Here is a 25,872-nt window from a genome sequence, read left to right as displayed (position 1 = left end):
CTGTTAAGTCCAGAACATATAGTCATTCATAATTACAGTGATGTCAACATAGTAGAATGTGATTGTGATTATATGCTTCAAAAGACAAAGTCCCTGATTCATTAGTGCACTGGATTTACACTGATGTGATAATCACCGATGAAGTGTACTTACACTTTGCATAAGTGTTATGTTCTTTCCAGAACATTGGCAAAGTATGTTACTTTCGAATGTATAGAGTATACATTGGACTGGGACCGATATTGATCTTGGTAAATATATTATAATCTTACCATTGTATCTTTCTAAGTCAATATCACTAGTTGATCTTAGATCAAAAGATCTTAATCCTGACATGCTTAGGTTCAATCTCAAGAGTGTTATTCATGTTCTTTGATTTGTTAGTTAAGCCTACTTTCTAGTCAGGGTGATACGTACATTTTGGGAACATGGTAGTGTAATTGAGTGGGAACGCTAAACATAGATATGGAATCTATAGCTTCTATCAGGACATAGAAGTAAAACAATGATTTCCTTCGAGCTTGGCTTAATAGAGGTAAATGGAAGAGCTCTTGTTTCAGTGATTGTATATTAGTTCACTGAAATATCATTTATAGGAAGTTAAGTGTTTTAAGGATAAAATACATTGAGGGGTGAAACAGTAAATTTATCCCTACTTGGTGTAAATCATCTATAGAGGATCTTTGATTATTGAGATTAGAACGATGGTTAAATGTTTATAGCGTATTTATATCGTGGAACATATAGAGCGTTCTATATGACTGAGAGTCCAATTCCAAGTTCTATGGGGGATGCAATAAGGAATTAACAAGTTAGGGAATTTACTTGGTAAATTCTATTTCTGCTTATTGAAAGCTCAGTTGTATAGGCCCATGGTCCCCATACTAGTTGAAACCATACTGCTTGTAAGACTCAAATAATTGATTTTAATTAATCAATTATAATTCTAAAATTAGACTATGTCTAGTTTGTGAATTTTCACTAAGCAAGGGCTTAATTGTGAAGAAAAGAGATTCTAGGTCTTATTTATTAATTGAGAGACTTTATTATGTCTAATTAATAAATACATTAAATGACAAATTTATTTGATAATTAATTTTAATTATTAAATAAATAGTTTTGGCATTTAAATGGTTAGAATTGGAAAAATGGTATTTTTGAGAAAATAAGGAAAATTTGTCAAAAGTGGAAAAATTCCAAAGTGGCGCCCATTACTATGGCCGGCCACTTGGATGGTAATTTCCACTTAATATTTCCATTATTTTAATGCCTAATAAATCCTAACCTAAATCTAGGTGGTTGCCTATAAATAAATAGTGATGGCTCACACTTAAAAGATGATGAAATTTCTTGCCTTTAGGAAAAATTGAGCCATCTATTCTATACCTATATTCGAACCAACCCCTCTCTTCATTCTTTATATATTATTTTCATACCTTGAGTGATAGAGTGAGTGCCCACACACATCAAGTGGTATCTCAATCATAGTGTGTAAGGCTGTGAAAAATCCAGAATCAAGAGAAGGACATTCGAGCTCAGATCTTGGTGATACTCTGCTACAGACAGCATACAAGGGTTAGAGATCTGAGTGGAAGGAGCCATTAATATTCCGTTGCACCCACTGTAAGGTTTCCTAAACTTTATATGTGTTTATTTACATTATTTTAGAAATTCATATTTAGGATGTTAAATAACATACACGGTAGTAAATCTAGATCCTGGTAAAACATATTCCAATAGGGTCCTCCTTGGGCGGCAAAGGTTGGTCATTAAGACCAACCATGTTGGTAGTGTCCACCTAACCAGTCGCGATGGCCAGGTTTGTGATGCCTGCTGAGATGGCAAGGTTGGCCACATCCATCAGGTTCGTGGAGATTCTAATTGTTGCTGGAACACGAACATTAGGATCAGCTTCCATAGGGTCTTGAGAAAGACCCGATGAGGCAGAAGTTGAAGTCGGAGTTCCCCTTATGTTAACCATGGTGTTTGATCAGGTAAATTGACAACTCAATTTCAATGAAAGCACCAAACTATTGACCTCAAATTTGGCCAACTGACAGCGGAGTCGTATTTATTACTGATGCTTTTCACGTGTTACACAATAAGAATAGAAAAGTAAATAAGACACGTGATTTAATAAAGGTTCACCCCCTTAGTTAATAAGTAATGATCTACTCTCCTTTTGGTTGTATTAATACTAGAGATAATACCACTCAGATCACAAGTATTGTGGAATTTGAAGTGGCTCTCTTAAGATTACAATATGAGAATGGAGATGGAAAATCTCAAGTGATGGAGAGAATATGCCTATGACGTGTGAGAGAAAGAGAGAAGAGAGTTGAGTTTCAAACTTAAAGCTTGAGAGTTAGAACTGAGAGCTTAAGACTTAGACTTAGGGATTAGGGTTTAACTAATGCCCTTTATATAGTAGAGATTATATCAAGATTAACCACTAATAATAGGTAAACAAAGCCTTATTTACATAATTAAATAATAAACTTTAAATGAGTTAATTATCCCTTGAGAATAAAGAAGTTGTTGATATTTTCCCCTATTTTAGGGGTTCTGAAGGCCCAACTCGTAGCTTAGCATGCTATCCACAGATGAAGGCTGCACACCAAAGGCTTTCCAGGTAAAGGCTAGCTAGCCATGCACTTGCTAAGTGCAGGCTGACCGACCACACAATGTTTGTAGGCTGAGGTTTGGCCATCCATTTGCTTGCTAGGTCTGGCCGACCATGTTCTTGTTATGGTCTCGCAGGTCATGTTCCTGCCAGGTCATGTTCCTGGCGGAATCTGGCAGGTTAAGTGCCTACCAACTTTGGCAAGTGTTGGCCAACCTTAATAGGTGTTGGCTAACCTTTGTACAACTTTCCTTGCAAAGGTCAGGCTACCTTGGTCGAACGGGCCCCTTCTTGGTCTAGCAGTCACCTTTGGCTACCTAGCTTGTGTTCAAACTCTGGTTAGCCATACAAGCTCCTTCTAGCCAACCTATGTACTCCTTTTGGCCGGCTAGACATGGTTGTGCAGCTTCTTGACGACTTGCTTAACTCCTCTTGCTTGTTGCTTGTTGGTTTTGCCATGCCTTGTAAGTAGACTTTGTCTTGCTATTGACAAGGGTTTATTCCACATGTCCTCAATCTTAGCTTATGTGAATATGCTACTTTAAGTGGACAAAATTTAGGATAACATTATTTAAGTAGAGAATCTGGAGATGTCATATTGTCAACCCAATTACAAGGTTTTGTTATAGTATTAGTTTCCAAATCTTTTTCAATAAAAAAGTCTCTTACTTGGGGTGCCAATTAAAAATATTCCTAGAATCATGACCCACATCTTTAGCCACCTTTTCTGCCTTTCCTTTTTCAACATAGTCAAATTGTCCAGCGTTATGACCCTCTATAGGATCACCGTGTACGACTTTTTCCTGCTCACAAAACTGAACATGTTTAGTACCAACAACATAAGCTTTCGCTGGAGCAGGAACCTGTATCCACTCCCCATATTTCAAAATGACATGTTTTGGAATATTTGGAGGCTTCAACTCTTTAAATAGGTAATAAATAATACCACAAAAGAAACATATGTCGGACGACCTCTCATAACAAAGTGGGAAGACAATCTTCAGAGACATTGCAATCAACTTCTACAACCTCACCAACAAAGTGATCATAAACCCAACTTTGGCTCATACCAAACATAAGAACTTTATGAATCTGAGCCAAAAAAAATCTGTTGTCCCCACCAGAAAAAATCCTGTCCCAAAGGAGAGAAAATTGTGACTTGTGAGTAATATTAATAATTGTGCAATTATGTGGGAAAAAAATCAATGATTAAAAATTTTACTTAACCCACTTTAAGGTTCACAAATATTTTCCTTCTCAATTTTATTGCTTGTACCCATATTGCATCCAAATCTAATAATGGCATTATCATAATCAAATAAAATAATGCAAAACATTAATATAACAAAATAAAAAAAAGTTCATATGATATATAGTCCTAGTACACAAAAATAACATGCATACTAAATTAATCTGTTACAATAAAAATACTATTAATAACTAATAAATACTCTATCCAATTTCTATGAGCGTAATTACAATCTATGATTGAAACACTCCATTAACTACGTCGTCTAATCTGAACTCTCTCACCTTAGATTTAAAACTAGTACAATAGTAGAAGTTATTATAGTAAACAAGATTTACTATACTAAAGGTAGCCAATACAAAGTAATACTTGTCCAAACGACTGCCATTTAGGTTCTCTACAAACTAACTAGTATTATCTCTCCATGTAGAAGCCTTTTGAAACACAAGAACCAATAAAAGAGTTCTTATTTTTCCTAAATCATTTTTTGGATATAGAAAAAAGACCCACGACATGATCTTGAGGAGTTTGAGCTTGATTGTTAAAGAAGAGATGAATGCTTTTGCATAAAATCCCATCAAAGCTCCCAAGGAGAAAGAATTGTGGCACCAACCAAAACATGTTCATTGGAATTTTTCCATAATAATTAGTACCATGTAAATGATACATGTCTTTAACCACATCTATTTGCACTTTTCCACGTGTGAGGCAGAAAAACAACATAGTATTGTAAAAACTATGGACACTGTTATTCCAACACAGCCAGCATATCTAGAGGAGACCACATCATATGAATTATTACTATTAATATCGAAATGGAGTAGCTTTCTAATTATTGCCACATAAAGAATACTCATAGTTTTTCTAGATAGTCTGTAACATACTTGAAGTACAATTAAAGGTACTGCATACCTAAATGTGCTTGTTGAGATTCACTGTAATTGTTGTGTTGTGAAGGAGAAGCTAATAAGGAATGTTCTTTTTCAAAGGATGGTTAATGATGGTCTTTACTAGCTTCAAGCACCAAACTAAAATTTGGCTTCTCAATCTTCATGTTTAATCGAGTCCAATAGTTCTAAGAGTCAAATATTTTTTGGTATTACTACTAAGTCTAAGTCCAACGTAAAGTGATGTATGGCATATGAGATTAGGCCATCTATCATATAAAGTCTTGAGTCAAGTATAAATTTCAAGACAAGTTAAAATATCAAAAATGAACTCATTATGTGAAAATAGCGAATTCTATATAAACAAAGTAGAGTGAGTTTAGGAACGATTATCACTTTCCCTTTCTCTGAAATAGCTTCCCTACAATTCTTTAGTATTTGAATACAATCTTTGTCTTCCCAGTCATGAAGAACCCACTGCATATATAAATCCAATATTAAGTACTGATCAGTCTAAACTGAATAATTTTATATACTATATATATATGTATATAAGTACGTACCATAAGAACCTTCCTATTTCTTTATCGTTGTTCGTGATCGTACTTGATTCTCCATCGTTCTGATCCTCCAACAAACTATCACGGTAAATATCTCTCTCTCTGTTTTCTTTTTTTCTTTTTCGTAGACTGAATTCATTCCATTTTATATAGTCGTATTTCGATATTATGTGAATTGTGATCATGATTTTGAAGCAACTTTTATGTAGTTTAATACCTCTTGATCATATTCATTGTTCAAGCTACCTTAAGAGTTTTATTTTAATTTTCTTTGTCTATCGTTTGTTGCTGTAAATGAGTTCAATATTTTTCTTTCTTTTTTGTTTCATAACTCCTTTTTTTATTCTTTCTTTTTTCAATGTTTTTCTTTTTGTTATAAGTTTGTTTTATATTGATTTTGTTCTATTTTGTGCCATTATTTATGGCTTTGGCGCCTTACAAGGCTTTAGCACCTATTATATGGTTTGGCCCCTAATTATTTAGGGTAGTTTGTTTAAATTTTCACGTTTTTCGGTATTAAATGTATAAAAAAATTTGACACAATAATATTTTAAAGTTAATAAGTTATGCACTATACAGATTTATTAGTCGGAATAAAAGGATTATTTTGGTTAAGGTATGATTTAAATAATATATTAAACTGAAATAAGGTTTAAGAGGGTTTACTTTAAACGCTAATTCCTATTAGCTATGTTTTGGTTTATAATTTTTTAGGAATTTTCAGCATACAAGGAAAGTGTTTAGAATTTTAGTATTCGGATTCTAATATTATAATTAATTAAGTAAATTGAAGAATAAGAATCTTGAGGATCTTGTAATAAAGGGAGGTGGAAACACTAATGGTCTAATGAGAATATATTGGTTCAGATATATTTAGGAAGTCAAATTATTATGGAAATTTGGTTTGTTCTCAATATTATGGGAATGTACTAAAATGATTATATTATTTGTATTTTTAAAGAATTTCTGGATGAGTGGTATTAGTTTTTATGGAAGAAATGGAAGTACAAATTTGATGAATGAGCTGTGCCATTGTTTATGGCTTTGGTGCCTTTTAAGGTTTTTGCTCATGATTTATGGCTGGCCCCTAATTATTTAGGGTAATTGGTTAAAATTACAAGATATCATGAATTGTAAAAATATTCTAAAATTTAATAGCTAAAAATTATGGTATATAATTATGAGATTATTGCCTTATTAGTTTATTATAGATAACATAATATTAATTTTGGGTATATAAATTATAAATATGAGTTTATTATAGATAACATAATATTAATTTTGGTATATAAATTATAAGTGTGAGATTTTGTAATAAATTGGAGGTAGGGACATTAATTGTGAATTGAGAATACTTATTTTATTTTATTTTTTATTTTTGGAAAGATATTGAAATAAATGGGAAGTAAATGCTAATGAAGTATTGAGATTATTGCCTTATTAGTTGTATAGGAAGATACTAATATGAATAGTTTTTATAATAATTTGAATGGTATAATAATTAGGAGGTTATCTATTTAAATAATAAATAAGGAAGTATTATGTCATAATACCGAATTAGATTAATTAATATTAATTATTATTAATTAAATTTATGATGAAGTGGTATTAGGAAATTGGTACTTTTGAATGTGAAAGTGCAATCTTACGTTTTACGCTATAAATAAAATAATAAATAATTTGATTTATTAAGGATTTTGACATGTTTTAATCTATAAATAAGTAATATTTTTAAGAGATAAAATGAAATAATTAGTATATAATATTTTGAATATTTAAGGAATAATGGGTATTAAAAGGAAAATTTTATTTATGTTTGATTTTAAAAGGGTAAAAGTAAGGAATATGGATCCTATGAAGGTTATGAAGTAGAATGTTATAATTTAGTTGTTACTAGCCAAAGGGTAATCCCTTTGGCTAGTTTTAGTATTTTTTAGGGAGATCTAGTTGCTTAGTCTTGGTGGTTGGTTGATTCTCTTCAGTTTGAATAGTTTTCTAATTAAAGTTTTATGCTGTTTTTTGAATTTTTTTCAGGTGGAACTCCAGTATTTTATTGAGTTAGGAGCGTTATTTGAAGATGTTATAGCTTTATTGTCTAAATTTCCGGGGGCAGTTTTGTCTCATGGGGCTTGCTCTAAGATTTTAGCGGCCCATGGTTGGCAAAGCATGCTCTGCGGTTAGACGATGAGCTATCCTGGTTCGAGGAGGTTCCAGCGCCGGTGGCGGACGTGGGCGTCGTAAATTCACGAGTGATTTTAATCACTTTGTCAAAAAAAAAAATATCAAAAATGAAATGAATCATTGCTTGTCAATTTGATAAATCACATGCTCTACCTTTTAAGTCTTCCAATATCAAAGCTAGCAATGATCTTAATCTTGTGCATAGAGATCTATGGGGTCCCTCTCCAATCATGTCAAACAATGGTTTCTATGTTGATGATTGTACACATTTCACTTGGATCTATCCTCTAAAAACCAAAGTTGAAGCTTCTAAAATTTAAAACTCTTGTTGAAATTTAATTCGAAAAGAAAATTAAGAGTTTAAGAATGGATGGGGATGGGGAATATCAATCTCTAGAAAGCATTGATCACAAATATTCTTTTGAAGCATTGTATGCTAGGGAAACCAAATTATGCATTTCTTAGTCTTTGGTGTAGCATGCTTCCCTTGTATAAGACCATTCCAAGCTCAAACATTTCAATTCCACTATCTGAAATATGTCAATTTGGGTTATAGTGAATGTCACAAAGGCTATAAATGTCTCACTCCAATAGGAAAAGTCTACATCTCTAGAAATGTAGTTTTTAATGAACTAGAGTTTCCTTTCCAATCTTGCTTTCTCAACAACTATCAACCAACAAAACCTGTCATAATTCAAAGTGATTTCTTGTCTGTGCTCCCTTCTTTCCATTTTCCTATAGGTTCACCTTCTATAGCACCACCTTCTCGACCCACTTCCTTAAGCATGCCTAAAGAAGTTCCTTCCAAATAAACAGAGTCTCAGGTAAACTCTTATGACCCTACTCATGTTATTTAATCTCCTATTACTTAACAAGATGCTTGAGCGTTAAGAAGTGAGAGGAGAATTTCATATGTCTTATCTTTTCCACCAGATGATGCTACCATTTTGTAGAAGATGTTGCTGCTGCTCACCCTGCTATCATGCATGATCCTCCTCAAGGACATCCCATGACAACTTGAGCCAAGGGCGACATCTTCTAGCCTCAAGTCTTCATTGGGACATGTTGTGTGGAATCCTAGTTCATCTAAACCTTGCAGTGTTGAAGAAGCACTTTCACATCTAGGTTGGAGTAAAGCCATGAATGATGAGAATACTACTCTCAAAGCTAACAACACTTGTGTACTTTTACCACCAACCTCATATCAAAATTTGATTGGCAACAAGTGTTAGAATTTATGCCCTGAAAAGCATAAATGTTAAGTTATTAATATTTTTTTATTAAATAATTTATATTAAATATTAGAAATTTTCTCATTTATATTTGAGATTGTGGCTTGTAGCTGTATAGAAAACTAACATCACTTAACTATGAATAAAATAGTCAAAAACATATTAAAGTTATAGAATCTTCAATCAATGGTTGCTAGTAACAATTCACTAATGCATGTTCTATGGTGTAAGTAATCTTTGTTCATATTACTGATGTAGTGAGACATCTAAGTTAATCTATTGTATGTAATACAGATTATATATGACAATGACCGATATGAATAAAATTATCTTTATTAACATGTCGTTTATCATAAAGACCTAATTCATATTATAATACTTATCAATAGTAGATCGACCTAAATCTTAAATTATCATGAACTCTTATTATTAGTTTTTTTTGATTCACTCATTAAAGTTTCTCAGATAAGATAATTCTTACAACTTATGTTTTGAGAATCTAACAATATGGATGGCTGGAAAAATGATGTACAATTATAGAATCCTGACTTTCCTAACACATCAAATGTTGGTTCCCTTTAAGTGTTAATTCTGGAATTGGAGTGTTGTGCACCAATTCTGATGGGATATTGAATTATACTTCCGCTAGTAAATTAATGATACTAAATGATAAAGAAGTAATTAGAAGAGTAAAACAGTAATTTGATAAAAACTAATTACGAACCAACACATGGAGGGCTAATCACTGAAATTGATTATATCAATGGACACTCCAGTTAAACTCATTAATATAATTCTACAATTACTAAGAGTTCAATTCTATATTTATAGTAGCGTAATCATGAAATTATTAAACAATAGATTATTTGGTTGATGAGACTCAATAAATAATCTAGTTTATTAGAGCTTAAAATTATAGGTCTATGGTCCCCAAATTACCATCGTGAAACTGTCAAGGGTAGGGATAAAAGAGTTGTATAAAGATATTTGGAAAAATTTATTTTGAATTGACAAAATAGTAATTGTTTATTTTTGTAATAAATAAATAATTTTTTAAATTGATTAAATAGGGAAAAGATAAAGATTGTTAAGATAAATTTGTCAAGACAAAAGTTGTTAGGAAAAAATACACCAACCTTGTCCTAAATAGACACGGTAGGTGCTTATAGCGTATGCTATCCCTATAGAGTTTGTTTTTTTGAATTAATTAATTATTTAATTAATTCAATTAGGTAAATATCTATTTGGAAAAGTGCTTATAGATATTTTAAGGTTGTTGAGATCTTCTCTCAAGTCGTTGAGAGATTCTCTCATAAATATCATTAACCGAATTTGGTTATAGATATTTATTTATTTAAACAATTCAATATGATTTAATTAAAGGAATTTAACTACTATAAATAGAAGCATGATTTGAGAAATCAGATTACTCTTCCTGAACTTAATTTTAGAAATTTATAGATAGAAAAAGAAATTGTTTTTCTCTCAGTTTTTCTTGCTCATGTGTTGAGAACTCAACAAGAACAAATGTTATACACTTTATCCTAATTGCCCACACTATTCCTTGTGTGTGGTGAAATGATTTGGAAGATACTGGTGTGAGTCCAATTGCAATTTCCTCATCATCTAGATTAAGAGATACAATATACGGAAAGTTTTAAGGATACCTTGATACGCTTCAAGAGGTATACTCTAAACTTATTAATTTTTTTTATTTTGAGTTAATGTACACATATTTGGAGATCTATTGGGATATGGTACGATGATAATCAGATAATATGAAACTCTTTTATTGCGTACTTGATTTAGTAGCATAAAACTAACAACAAGTTGATATTTCATGAATGATTCAACTGTTATGGATCATTTCAAAGGTATAAAGCTTGACTGGTTGCTAAAGGGTTCCATCAAAGACCTGGCATTGATTTTGATAAGACATTTAATCTAGTTATCAAAGCTTCAACTGTAAGAATCATTCTAACCATTACTATTACTCGAGGTTGGGAGATTAGATAGCTAGATATTAACAATGCTTTCTTAAATAACTCATTGGAGGAGGATGTTTATATGGTGCAACCTCAAGGATTTAAGAAACAAGGAAGATAAGAGTATGTTTGCAAGCTAAAAAGAGTCACTATATGGCCTAAAACAGGCCCTTAGAGCATGGTTCGACAAGCTAAAAGCTACCCTGCTCAGCTAGCACTTCAAAGGCTCCAAATCAAAAACTTCTCTATTCTTTTAAAAACATGGTACTAATATCATTGTTGTTTTGATATATGTCAATGACATCATAGTGATAGGAAAAAATAACAACAAATTCAAAGGGTTGATCACTGAACTCAACAGGAAGTACACTCTTAATTGGTCCTTTACACTACTTCCTTGGAATAGAAGTGTTTAGGGATGAGATATGCCTTCACCTACCACATATTAAATACATAGAAGATTTGGTAAGAAGAACAATTTTACAAATCTAAAACCTTGTTCTACACCAGCTACTACAGGAAAGCTTGTGTCATTAACTGATGGAGAAATACTGTCTAATCCTACTGCCTATAGGAGCATAATTGGTGGCCTGCCGTATCTTTGTCACACAAGAATAGATAACTCATATGCAATTAGCAAGCTCAGTCAATTTTTAAAGGCTCCCATCGCAGTTCAATGGAGTGGTGCCAAAAGAGTGTTGAGATATCTTAAGGGAACAATGCATAAAGGATTGCACATCAGTGATGAACCATTAAATACTCCAGGATACTCAGATACAGATTGAGCATGTTTCCCTGATGATAGGACATCAGTGGCAGGATATTGTGTGTGCTTTGGAAACACTCTAGTGTCCTGGTCATTAAAGAAGTAGGTTGTGGTTGCAAGATCAAGTACTAAATTTGAGTATCGAGCCTTGGCACATGTTGCAGCAGAGATTGCATGGATTGAATCCTTGCTAAGAGTACTTGAATTTCCAATACCTATGGCAGTTAGTTGGTGTGACAACATGGGAGCTAGTGTTGTAGCATCTAATCTAGTTTTTCATGCTCAAATGAAACATATAAAAGTGGACATACACTTCATTCGTGAGAAAGTTTTGAATAAGTAGCTAGATATAAGATATGTTCCCTGTTCAGATCAAGTGGTGGATTGTTTAACCAAAGGCTTATCAAGCTTCAGGTTTCACTTCTTAATTAATAAACTTAGAGTGATTGAATCATCCTTGCCTTTGAGAGGGGATGTGAAGATATAAAACGAAAGGATTTTTCACCCTTACTTTGAATTCTATTATGCATTGTGGTTCTAAATGGACATGAGTCAAAAATGTTGATTCCTAAGCACATTGTGTCATTCGTACTGCAATGATGTTTGCATTATGGTGTATTATTATTATTCCCTTTTATGTTAGAATTAGTGCTATTTGTATTTGAGCCTTGTGGCTCTAGATATTTTGTAAATAGCCTTTAGGCTTTAGTCTATATAAAGGAACACTTTGGCTCCAAAATATGTGAGTTGAGTTTTACAAATTGCTTTCAATCTAAATTTTGTCTTTTAAGATCTTTTTGAGTGTCCATTTGCTAAAATTATTCGGCAGCTTCTCCTGGGCTCAATTGATTGATGTTTGGAGGAAAATTCTTGTTAAGGTAGTTATTCATGATCATACTATGTGGTTGCCTAATGATGAAGTAGTTGTTTTTTTTTATTCATGTGCTCTGGTTGCTTTAGTATGAACAGAATAAGGCTCGGCATGGGGAGAAGGCAGGTGATCCTAAAGGGGTTCTAGAAACAGCTTCTTTTTGCATAAATTTCAAGAGAACTCAAAACTTTTATCCTTATCGTATCCTTCCCTGAAGGTTAACCATTAGGTTCAAACAGGGGAGGAGGTTGCAGTTGGTTCCGCTATGTTCCTGCCTTCGCAGAGTGTTACCAGGTTGCCAATTTGGAAGCCTCTAGAGGTAGGGACTTGGAAGATGAATGTTGATGCTGTGATTTTTGAGTAGCATGGATGTATCGGGATGGGGGCGGTTGTGCGGGACAATAGTGGTATTGTGATCAGCTGTTATAAGGTTTCTTTTGAAGTTATTCTGTCTCCCATCACTGCCAAATTGATGGCCATTTTAGCTCTCAAATGGATTCACCATGAGACTATTGCTATTTTTCTTTTGAAAGTGATTGACTAAATGTTATTAGAGTTTTTAATCAGAAAGGGGAGATGACACTGTAGATGAAGTGATTGTTGGAGATATTCTCTATTTGATGAATCTTTGCTAAATTGGTTCTTGTTATTTTATTCCTCATGAGGGGAATAAGGTAGTCCATTTGTTGGCAAAACTGAGTCTACACTACTACAATGTTGGCCTTTAGAGGCTGTTTTTTCACTCCCAGTTATAAAAAGGGAAGCTAAAGGGTGTGAAAATACCCGTTTTTTTCGAAATTGACATTTAGAGGCGGTTTTTTGATAAAAACCGTAGGTATAAAATTGCATTATACCATTTAGAGGCGGTTGGAAAATAATGTTTTTTTTTTTTAGGCTCAGCCCTATGGCGTCGGTTCCTTTATAGGAACCGACGGCATAGGGTACACGTGTTTGCTGACACGTGTACCCTATGCCGTCGGTTCCTATAAAGGAACCGATGGCATAGGGTTATAAAACAAACCCTCCCTCAGCTTTCTTCCTCACTCGACCAAACCCAGCCAAAGCCAAAGAACCAGTACCTAGCAGAGACGAAAAACCCTCGCCGACCACCGCCTCCATGCACCACCCATTTCTCCCCCATTTCTCAACCATTTGAGCCCATTTTTGTTGCAAAATCTTCTATTTTCGATACTTAATCCTATACACCCAAAAAGTTTTAATTTTTTTCCCTATTTAACTGTCATCCGAACCTATACAAAAATAGTGGGTATAACTCCGGCCACCATTTTTTGTTGAGAAAACATTGAATCTCAACCTCTTCTAAGGTATAAATATAGTTTCTATTCATTTTTATAATGTACATTGTTTTATTTTTAGTTTTTGTAAATTATTTTTTGGATTTTTTAATTTTAATGGTAATATTGTTGTGTTGTATGTGTATAGTGCCCGGATTTTGTACGGAATTGCTCGTCGGATTGCGGTTATTAGGTAAAAATTTAAAGCTCAATATATAGTATATATATGTATTTTTATATTTTATTGAATATGTGTGTATATAATGCGTGTATATATTGTGTGTATATTAGTGTGTGTATAGTTTAGAAATAAAAATTTTAAAATTGAATTAGTGTGGGAAATAATTTTTTTTTTTTGAGATAATAGTGTGAGATATAATTGATTATATATATATGTATGTATAATTTAGTAACTAAGTAACTTGTTACTATTTTTAATAACTAGTTATAAGTAATGAAATAATTAATTTTGCAATTTCGTTGTATTTGTTTATATTGTAGGTTTGGCATAATTTTGTGTGTAGTGTATTTGAGCTTGCATTGATAGGTATATACTTTAACTAACTTTTTCTTATTATATAATTAATTATCAATGCATGTTAGTTGAGTTTGAATATCTTAAATATTCATCCGTAGTGAAGTAGGTTCTGCGAATACATGTACTGCGGTCGGATGGGTGGATAAATTTTGTATTGGTTATCTATTTTGTTTGTTATTTTAGGCACTTTTAAAATTTTTGGGAACGTCCAATTACGGTAGTTATCTTTGCGAAATTTCGGTAGAATTAGGATAAATCTTACTAAAAAAATATTAATATTTACATCACCCAAAGAACTAATTAATTATAACATAGTAATAAGATGTTAGGTCACTAAAAAATAATCTAACCATTTGCTATGTCAGCTTACTAATCTAGTGAAAATGGTGACCTTAATTTTAAAATTTCATTCAAAATTAGAATCAAACATGCCCAAAAATTCATCTTTGCCATAACTAATAAAAACAAAAACAAATCCCAATATCATTTCAATCATCTTTCTTTTTGGGTATAGTTGATGACCATTGTAATGATTAGCTACATGGTCCACAACATGTTTAACACTTTACTAAAATCACAATCCTTAAGCTAAAAGTCATTCATCATTACACATAATAATAGTAATAAAAAAAAGTTACTTTAATTTTGGAAGAAGAATACAAATGCAATAACTAATAAAAATAATAAAAGTAAATTAAAGCAAAAAACACATTTCTTATGCTTAAATCATTGACTCATTGTTCTGTTAACCTAAAATAGAAACCCAAAGAAATCAAACGAGACTTACTTCCATTAACATACTCCAAGTCGGGAATGACATTCAATACTTAACAATTTTTTTATGCATTTAATATTTCGTATACAGTACTTGTTATATATATAGCTAACTTTAAATTTTGTTTGTTAATGGTGTAGACATGGCCAACTCGGAATCAGGATCTGATTCAGGCGCAGAAAATGAGTGTCCAAACGTAATACCTACACGAGGGCCGACGCAGATGAATGAAATATCCAAACTAATGGATCAGGGCAAAAGAGTGGCCCTCGAGGTTAATGACAAAGGACAATACTGTGGGAAAAGCTATGCGAAGCTCGTATCCACTCTAGGAGTCAGATGTCGGCAGACGATAGGGTTGTCCTATAAAAATTGGAAAGAAGTCAACCCGACTCTGAAAAATAAAGTTTGGAAAGACATACAGGTAAGCTGTTATTTGTTAGAATTTTGATTTGTTTTTCTATTACTTCAAATGTTGACTCTAACCGTGTTTGTTTTCCTTCAAAATAGACGGGGTTCATTGTGCCGGACTCCTTCAAACATGATTGTCTCATCCTAGCTGGGAAGTTAATGAAAGACTTCAAGAATAGGATGACAAAAGACATCATAATGCCCGCTTTGAAAGAGAAGGATCTGGGACGACTGGCACAAGTCCCTGAAAAGCACCCCGAGATCGACGCTGCTGATTGGTGCAAATTTGTTGAAAGTCGACTAACTCCTGAATTTCTGGTACGCTAATTATATTAACACTAAGATAAACTCTTAAATACAAGTACATGTATCTAATGTATTTTTTTGGCATTGTAGGAATTGAGTAAGGTGCAACGTGAACGTTCATCGAAAATTCAATCCAGACATCGAAGTGGTCGGAGTGGAATGGTGAATGTACGGGAAGCTGTGGTAAGTAATGCTTAAAATTTAATGTGCTATAATGTGCTATAAAATTTAATTGGTACTCATTTAATTGTTATAACGTTATGTAGAAAAAGGATCTCAAAGTTGCAGATCCCCCCCGCCACCGTGTTTGGATTAAATCTCGCACCAAAAGTCGAAAATTTGTCACTGATTACGACAAGGAAATTGCAGAGAAGATAGTAAGTATATATTAATCCTTAATTCAGTTCTACTCATGAGTTAGTGTATATAATTCATATACTAATTGCTTGAATATATGCGTGCATTAGGCTCAGTTAGAGGAGAAGCTAAGTCAGGGACAAATTCAGGTCCAGGGCCAAAACGATATCCTGACGCAGGCGCTCGGGACACCAGAGCATCCTGGACGTGTCAGGGCTACTGGGTATGCTATTACTTGAAATGTTATTTATTTAGTTACACAAATAAAATCGTAGCTAATTTGCATTTTATGATTTGTAGGTTCCTGACCAGGGCATCTCAACTGTTCGGCAGGAAGAAAAGGGAAGTGTCTGATGTTGTGGCTCGGCAAGCGAAGGAGATTGAAAAATTAAAAGCCGAAGTCCAATCCCTTAAGCAGCAAAGAAACACTGCCGAACAAGAGGAAGAAGGAGAGGTGGCTGGTGAGGCGTATGTTCCACAACCATACGCTCCTCAGGATGAGGTACAATCACAAACTTATGCTGAGGAGTTTATTTCCCTCAACGACCAAGGTATCCTGTACAATTTCGATGACCATGCGGCCCTTAATCAGCAAGTACATCTCTGCTCTGACAACATCGATAACATTGTGGCCCGAGGGTATTTGTACGAGCATGTTGGTATAATCCAAGTTCACTGCCAGAACTACGATGATTCACATGCCCGGATTATGGTTTTGGAAATCCTGCAAGAGGACGCTGAAATCCCAGTCCCAATTGAAGAGTGCAGATATGTTAGGGACGTATACCAGATGTTCCTTCCTTGGCCTAAACACTTAATTCTAACAACCGAGGTAACTTCGCTTATAAATTAATTATTAATGATTAATGGAGTTTGAATATCTTCAATATTCATCCGTAGTGAAGTAGGTTCCGCGAATATATGTGCTGCGGTAGGATGGATGAACAAACTACTGTTATATATGTGTTATTTGTCGTTATACAGCCATGTTTAAAATTTTTGGGGTCATTCAATTACAACCGTTATGCTGCCGAAATTTCGGTAGAATTTGGATAAAATTTGATATATATATATTATGTTCTGTTTTGTTTAGGGTCCACTCGCTCAACCGCCCTCAAGACGTGATGCGTTAAAGGGGAAAGCTCCGATACTTTCTCCACAAGGCCGTGGTGCACGGGAAGATGACTTGTTCACGGAAGAGAAGATGTCGTTGATCCCTAATTCGCTAAAATTGATGATTCATGAATTCTTGAGGCTCAAAGATAAACGTGATATAATCAGAATTCCTGTCCCCCGAGGATTCATTGCACCGCGTACCCAGATCACGTTATCTGGAGAGGATTTGCAGCAGGTTGCTACGTGTGACTACATCGGCAACCAGGGAATGCTGTTTGGAATGATGTATACTCTTCTTTAATCTAATTAACCTTATATCAAATTATAGTTAAATTATTATAAGACACTAACACTTTTTTTGGCAGGCACATATGGGAGAGCATCAACGGTCTGAGGAAAATTTTCAAGTTTTACGACCCAGAGCTTCTCATAGTGCATGGGATCACCGATGAAGAAAAGAGTCAGTCTTTTGAAGATGCGGCAAGAAGATTGGCTAATTGGTTATCATTAATGAACAACAACCACCAAATGTTCTTTATTCCTTGGAATATCGGGTAAACTTTATTAAATTCTTTAGTGCTAATTGTTCATTTCTATATTATGTCTTCAAATTATTTTTATACTATCTTACTTATATTCCAATATAATTTTTTAGGATGCATTGGACGCTAGTGGTGGTTACGCCAAGGAAAATTATCCATTTAAACCCTTTAAGTGGCCGCCCAATTCTCGAAGTAATAGAACAAATGATCAGAAGGTAATAATTTAATGACTTCTTATGTAACTAATTTAAATTAACTAACGAATTGAAATGCTAATATAATTTTCCAAAACAGGGCATTCATGTATATAGGGAACGCATATGAGTATCTTGGCCTGTGGCAAGGAATTAACCAAGTAAACTGTCCAAGACAACCTAAAAGCCAAGAATGCGGTATTTATGTTTTGAAATATATCACTGACATCGTCGCACGTGCCAACCCCAGCCGTTACATACAAGATCAAAAAGCTGTAAGTTTTAATTATTGATTATAGTATATAAATTCTATAATAACAAATATATAATATACATATACATAAACTAAAATAAATTTTTAATTTTTTTAACAGTTTGGGTGTAAGAAGCAATACGATCCAAAAACAGAATTGTTACCACTACAGCGAAAGTGGATCGAACAATTGATGGCGGTGATTCACGGTGACTATTGAGGTTGAAAGGTCCAAGAATTTTTCTTCATTATGTAATTTTTATAGATTAACTTGTAGTTAGATTTATTAACTTATTAATATTTTTAACTAATTTTACATTAGTGTTTGTGTAATATTTAATTACTTTTATGAAATTAAATTATGTATTTTACCCAAATTTAAATAATATTTAATTTACATTTTAAAAAATAAATATGTAATTTAAATTAAATAAAATAATATATAAATTAATAAATATATAATTAAAATGTAATTAAAATTATATAATTAAATTAAAAAAAAATGAAAAAACTGAAATTCGCGTACCTATGGCGTCGGTTGCTACGCCACATATGGCGTCGGTTCATATAAACCCTTTAGCGTCGCCCTGATCAGCGTCGGTAGCGAATTTCGCGAAAACTGACGCTGAAAGAGCTTAAAAACTGTCTCTAAAGGGGGTTTTTGTAGTAGTGCTACAAGCTGAGTATAGTCAGCTGTCTTGTATTGAACTTGAACATTCATCTTTCTCACCTTCTTGGAGAGGAATTGAATTATTAAAAATATAAGCCAACTTCTCTTCAAAAAAGAAAAAAACAGCTTCATCGAGGGCAACAATATAATCAACAACAATCAATCCAACATGCAACAACAGTGGTTGAGGAGAGGTTAATTGGGTGTACTTGTTGATTCTAATGTGCACTACAAAAAAAATAGTTACTTTTAGTGACAACTTTTTAGTCACAACATAAATTTTTTGTGACTAAATGTGGCTTTTAGTCATAACGAAATGCTACTTGTGACTAAAACATAGTATTTAGTTACAAGTATTCACTAATTTAATTTTAGTCACAACAAATATTGTTATTAAAAACACATTTAGCCATAACAAATTATAATTTTTGTGACTATTATCTTTAGCCACGGATCAATTTTAGTCACAACATAAGAATGTTTATAATTAGTCACCTTTTTTTTTTTAACTTTTAGTCACAAATTTTGTTGTGACTAAAAGTAAAATTTTTTGTAATGGTGATCGAGAAGATCGTATGTATAGCCGAAGGCCCTACACAACGTTGTACATAGTTAGATTGCGGAACATTGTTGTACTATGCTTTTATTTGTTGACATCATTTGAATTGGAGAGTTGAGATAGTTATGGAATTGAGATAGATTATAATTACTCCTCAATATTATAGTAATACATCAAAATTAAATTTTACAAAACACGGGAAACAACTGACAAGTAATCTATATATTCATGGAGTAATAAAGATAATAAATAATCTTAAAATTCTTAACACTAAGTGGTATGATTTACCACTCTCACTTCTGACCTCAAGCTAGTAAAATCATACAAGATTTTGTAGTAAACTATATTACATATACATAACGCAGCCAATATCCAATAATACTTATCCAAACGACTGTCGTTTAAGTTTTCCACAAACCAACTAGTATTATCTCCCCATGCAGTAATCTTTTGAGCTATAAGAGCCGATAAGACACTACTAACTTTTCCAAAACCGATAATGGCCATAGAAAAAATACCCATGACATGATCTGAAAGAGTATGAGCTTGATGATTAAAGACTAGGTCAATGCTTTTCTCTAAAATCCCATCAAAACTCCCAAGAAGGAAGAACTGTGGAACCAACCAAAACATACTCATGGGAATTATATCATCATTTTTCATGTAAGGAACTTTATCTAATCTGCGCTTCTCAATGTTTGCAGCAGCAAAACAACATAGTATTGCGAAAATTATCGACACTGCTATTCCAACACAACCAGCATATTTTGAAGAGGCCACATCATTGTCATTTCTGCCTTCACTATCGAAATTGAGTAGTTTTTTCATAATTACCAAATAAATTATGGGAAAGATTATTTGGGAAAATTCATAGCATAGTTGAAGTACACCGAGAGGAACTTTATATCTTCCAACCATGTTGTTCATAGTGTTTGCTTGTTCAATAAAGTAAGTTTCTCCTAGTGAAGATACAACACCTAACATGAAAAAGGTCATGCAAAATGGGATTTTACATAAGGCCTTTTTAGTTTGATCAATATTTTCGATAATCTCCATTCTTTGCTCCTCATTGTCATATGGTAATGTTATTATTGCTCTATCTAGGAACCTGCAAAAATTGTTGTATAATTAAATAAATCTACGTGCTATGTGTGTATTGTATAAATCATTATGAGTGCTACGTTTATCAATAGAATGAAAAGAGGGAGATATATATATGCTATTATATCTAAAGAAATCTACAATTATTGCAATTTTTTTTTAGTTTATAGCTTAGATGATAACCTTAGTTTGATAATTAGATGTGACTAAAACACTTAAACTATAAATATGAGTAATGATAAAAACACTTTGGTATCGTTTCATAATACTTTAAATTTAATAATTTAATTATAAAAATAAAAGTAAAATTTGTATTTTTAAAATTTTATTTTTAAAAATTTTCAAAAAAAAAAAAATTTAAAAAATTGAAAATGTGTTCTATAACTACTTTTGTTTTTTAATTTTAAAAATAAAAAATAAAAGCTATGCTTTTATTTTTATTTTTATTTTTTAATTGTATTTAAGTCGAGTCGAGGTTTGAGTTTGGGACTAAGGGTGTGGTCCGAGTCCAGGACTGGGGCTGTGGTCCGACTCCAGGGCTGGAGCTGGGGCTAGCGTCCGTGTCTTAAGGTCCAGGTTGAGGTTGGAATCCAAAATATTAACTAAGAAAAAAATTGTTTAAAAAAATTTTGAAAGTGTTTTTTTTTTTTTTTTTTTTTTAAATTTTGATTCCCAATTAAAAAATTAAAAAGTGAAGAATATGTTTTTGGAAAATATTTTTACTTTTCTAATTAAAAAAAACAAAACTGATTAAAAAAGTGTTACCAAAAGTACCCTTAATTTACACAAGATGAATAATTTTAGTTATAAATTTTCTTAAGTAGAGATAGAATTTTTTTATGCTGAAAAAAGAAAGAAAGAAGTGGAAAACTACTAAATTATGTCTATTAGACCAATACATCAAATTTAATGCATGGTTAATGATAATTTTACACATCATGGTGTGTGACAATCATTCAAATTAAAGGTACATGCAACATATATATTTCAATAAAAAAATTTATAAAATATATAAATATTTTTTATTTTATTATTTATATTACTATAAAGATGATAAAAATTGAAAAAGTAATAAATTTACTATATGTAGGATTATATATTTGATATGATAAAAGAAACTTTTTCTAATTATTTTTTTCATAGTTGTTTATTTACTATAGTGATTGTTTGTTTAATAAACTCCAACTTCATTAATAAGAATCGTCTTCCATAACAATAATACGTAATTTAGGAAACTATCTTGCTCCTGAAACACACGACATGTGGAAAATTAAGAACTCCATGCCAAACAATGGTGAGTAATCGATCTATTTGTTTACAGATTGTTCAACAAAACAAATCGAAACATTACTCAGACTAGCTAATTTATGTTTGCAATCCTGGACCAAAAAGCCAAATGGAGAAGGCATATGAAATTGACTCTCCAACACTTGCACACACACCAAACTATTCGTTTCCACAACGACATTCACCCAGATGCTCATCAATCCAACTAAGAGCCTCCTTTATACCAACTATCTCAGCTATTTCGGGTTGCACAGTCGATAAACTCGATAAACCAACTAGCAAAACTCAATTCATACTCTAGACAGTGAGAACTAATAAGAACATGATGCTTTTGTAGCTGAACACACATAGGTAGTACTCCAGACACAGGTTGTCACACCAAATTAGTAACCTCTGGTGGAATCTTTAGATTCCATAATCTCTTCTAGAAATTAGTGGTACTATCATCCACCCAACCATCAGTAGTTCCTTCCAAGTACCTATAAATACTCTTTACTGGATAATGCCCCAACTTCTCAAACCTTCAGAACCAATTATCAACACTCACCGAAGAGGCAAGCTGAATAAGCAGAATTTGTTATTGATCTCTTAGCTCGATCAAATGAGAAATGATCTCTGTATCCCACGACCGAGAATGCAGCATCATCAAACTACTAGCTTGCTTACAAACTAGAGCAGGGTGAGAAGATAATACAACAGGAGGATCTCCATTGATTAACCAAGGGTCAGAGAGGATACTGACAGTTGCACACCAATGGACCCTTGAGCCCCTGCTACCAACAAAGATTTAGCTTCCATAAGAGTCCTCCATATAAATCTGGGGTTATTACCAATAGAAGCACTGAGAAAAGTCCCTCTTGGATAATATTGGGCTTTGTAAATTCTATATACTAGAGCATCTTCAACTGTTAATTAGTAACCACCAACACTATTTTCCAAGCAAATCTATATTAAAATCTTGAAGACGTCGAGTCCACATCATCTTGTTAAATTTAGCGGAAATTGTTTTCCCCCATGGTAGTCTTTCTACTTGTATAAGGTTGGCTTATTATGAAAATGACCAACCCTATCGAATACATAACTAACTACGGAGAACTGCTTATTTGAACCTACCCCATCTTTTACCTTTGGTAAAGTTCATTTGTAAAATGGTTTTTGAGCAGTAAAGACTTCACTTGCTCAATTTTTTTTTTTCATGAAATCCCAATTCCTATTGCTTATGAATAATAGAATCAAAACTGTTCAAGTAGAATTTTGTTTCAATTAAGTTAAATTAGCTCCATCCACTGGTAACTAGATACATCGCTATCCATTAGTAGCGGGATGAACCACTTCTACAGAGGAGTGTGCTATTGCATGACCAACACAAGAAGGGAAAATGAGCCTCTCATACTAGCATAAAATCAAATTATTTGTTGGTATAAAATAAAGCCTTGTTGAAGAGTAGTGTGCTAGTGCATAATCAATACGATAGTGGACAAGCGTGCATCTCCGATTAGAAAAAATTACATCCAATCAATGGTAGCTTGATGCACCATTATTCTTTGGTAGCAGGATCAACCAACATTGAAGAGGAGTGTCTTATTGGACAATTAGTGCAAGAAGAAAATACGAATCTCTTAACTCAGTATGAATCAAATTTGTCTACTGGTAGAGGGATAAACCACTGGTGAGTAGCAGTGTGCTATTTCATGACTAATGTTAGAAGGTTAAACAAGCCTCTCAGATTGAAATAAATCAAATTTATCTTGTGGTAGCGGGATAAAGCACTGCTAAAGAGTACTATAATTTTAATAGTACTTGTGCAGATGTTCAACGTTCTAATATCTTAATACAAATTGGGAGTTGAGTTGTTTGTCCTTCCGAGTCAACTTTCAAGTTTGAGGTTGTAACATATGTAGCCATATAGGCCTTGCTCATATGAAGATTGATTGCCAATCTTAGCTTTTCTATTTTCATTCACGAGAGGGTTCTCACTATTACTCCCTGTGTTTTGTTGCTTGAAGGAGCGGAGCTTACTTCAGCACTTTGGGCAATACAGGTCACAACAGTGGGTGGGTCCAACCCATCTGCCCTCCTTTTGACTTCTTCCAATTCGATGAAGTCGACTGCTTTTCCTAAAAATTCATGGGTAAAATGCACACGATTTTCTTTTTAAGTTGAATAAACGTGATAATTTAACCTTGATTTGTGTGTGCAGCCGCTTTCATGAAACATTGAATATATTCCTTTAAGGACTCCTTTAGTCCTTGCTTAATTTCCAACAGGTCATTAGGCTCGATCAGGAGAGTTTTGGTAGCGTAGAAGGCTCTTAAAAATGCTTCGCATGAGGTGATGGTCCCAAAGCTATTTTATAAAACTACTGTTCAGCAGTGTTACCAAAGGTCACTAAGAACTTTTCACACTAAACAATATCTTCGACTCCTTATAGATATGTTTGGACTTCAAAATTTTGAACATGAGATAAAGGGTATTCCTTCCTATTTTATATTTTCCAAGTAGGCAGGTATCACAATGCATTAATAATGTCTTGCAATGGAGACCTCCTTTCCCTATCAAGGTAACTGTTATATGCTTGAGGTGTAGTGAATTCATGTACCATCTTGGTGACATTGTCCAGTTTTCCAAATGGTTGTACAACTAGTTTGACAACAAGAAGTTTGTTAAAAGGCAAAAAAGAATGTACCAAATTCCACCTGGCACCCTTCGCCTTTGTGATTTTTATGGAGATTGTCCCTCAAGTCTTCATGTTGTCTATCTTACATGATGAAGGCACTACAAGTTCAAGGATTTCCCTCAGCATTTTGGCTATCAGCCTACCTAGAATTGGAGGTTTTTGGTTATTCCTATCACCTTATTGCGGAATAAGAATGTTAGGACTTTTGTTGTTGTCAGGGGGTTATTCCTTCTTCCTATCACTGATAAATCTATAAAAATATATTTATTTAACTCTTTTTATGCATTAATTTAGTTTTGTTCTCAAGTAATTTTTAGTTTATTTTAGTAATTTTTTATTATTTTTAAATAAATATTAACTTTATTATTTCTAAATGAGTATTCTTCATTTTTACCTTTTTTAATTTTGTTCTCATTTTATAAATAATTAAACTCAATATTGTATATTTGTGTAAGAATTAAATATAAAATGTGAACTTGTTTCTTGATTGTGGGATCAAATCAAATTTATAGACTTATTATCATAACCCAATACTTGTTCATTATTTTAAGTGAGCTAATACTTCATCAATCAAAAAAAATATGTTGTCAAGAGTATTTTAAATTAATTGTAGAACTACAACTATAAGGCACTGGAAAAAGTTTATGAACTTGCTTGAAATTCTAAGTTGACAAATCTCATTTTGCTACAATACTCCTACCAGTATATTATTTTTGCATTTTAAGCCATTTTAATAATTTTAGCTTGTTCCTTCATCTAGTTATGTTTGTTAATTTTTTTTACTTTCTCATTACTATATTTTGTTTTGTTGAAACTTATTTAAAAATAATTAGCTTTTTGAATTAATTTTTAATTTTCAATCTTTGTTGAGATGATACTGTGTACACTTACACACAAATTTTCATAACAATCACCTTGAAGCATAATAGGAATTTCATGGCACGTACTACGAGTATCTTGCCTATTATCTCTGTCACCCTAGGGAAAAATAGGGTTTTTAGGGACTCATTGACTAGGCGAAGACACATATTGTGCCCCCTAGGTGTTGATCATCCTGGTCATAATATATGTTGTCAACTTCATCATCATCGTAGTCATTGATGTACATAGTATGATAGCCGCTATTGATCTCAAACTCCTCTCTTCTTTACCTTAGGTGTTTGATGCTGGCTTGTTGGCCAAGGATAACAATGTTGATCTCTTCCATCGTAATTACAATTATTGGGATGATGGGCAGGTTCCATGTCACTGTTATTTAGTTGACCACCACTCAATTGTCGTGTATTTTGTTAACTTGCCTCGTCATTAGCTAATGGATCATGTGGGATATCCCTAGAGTGTCTACTTAATGCAGAGCATAAGGCATTGGGAAACCAAGAACATTGATAATTTTCTTGATAATTATTGGGTAGTACGTGCTCATTAGTAGGAAGATCT

At 33.0% G+C, this 25,872-nt stretch overlaps 1 protein-coding gene across 1 annotated transcript; it reads right to left on the bottom strand.

Annotated features, from left to right (window-relative positions):
* Window positions 1-18,830: 18,830 nt before the first annotated feature.
* LOC115696319 (protein NRT1/ PTR FAMILY 5.5-like) lies at window positions 18,831-20,480 on the bottom strand. The gene is made up of 2 exons (XM_061118490.1): window positions 19,727-20,480; window positions 18,831-19,039 (listed from the first exon to the last, which is right to left on the bottom strand). Exons 1-2 carry the CDS (start codon window positions 20,424-20,426, stop codon window positions 18,831-18,833), a joined length of 909 nt encoding a protein of 302 aa, XP_060974473.1. The 5' UTR covers window positions 20,427-20,480.
* Between the last annotated feature and the right edge of the window lie 5,392 nt (window positions 20,481-25,872).

Source organism: Cannabis sativa, chromosome 7 (assembly GCF_029168945.1).
Source record: "Cannabis sativa cultivar Pink pepper isolate KNU-18-1 chromosome 7, ASM2916894v1, whole genome shotgun sequence".
Taxonomy (NCBI): domain Eukaryota; kingdom Viridiplantae; phylum Streptophyta; class Magnoliopsida; order Rosales; family Cannabaceae; genus Cannabis; species Cannabis sativa.
This window is presented reverse-complemented; position numbering and strand designations above follow the sequence as displayed.

What these genes read in the sequence shown, in the direction of transcription:
- LOC115696319 (XM_061118490.1), bottom strand. Translation starts at nt 20,426, where the DNA reads ATGGAGATTATCGAAAATATTGATCAAACTAAAAAGGCCTTATGTAAA. An exon ending in TTGGATATTGGCTGCGTTAT is followed by an intron (nt 19,040 to 19,726) that starts GTATATGTAATA and finishes TTTTTTTTGTAG; the next exon opens with TGCACATTAGAATCAACAAG.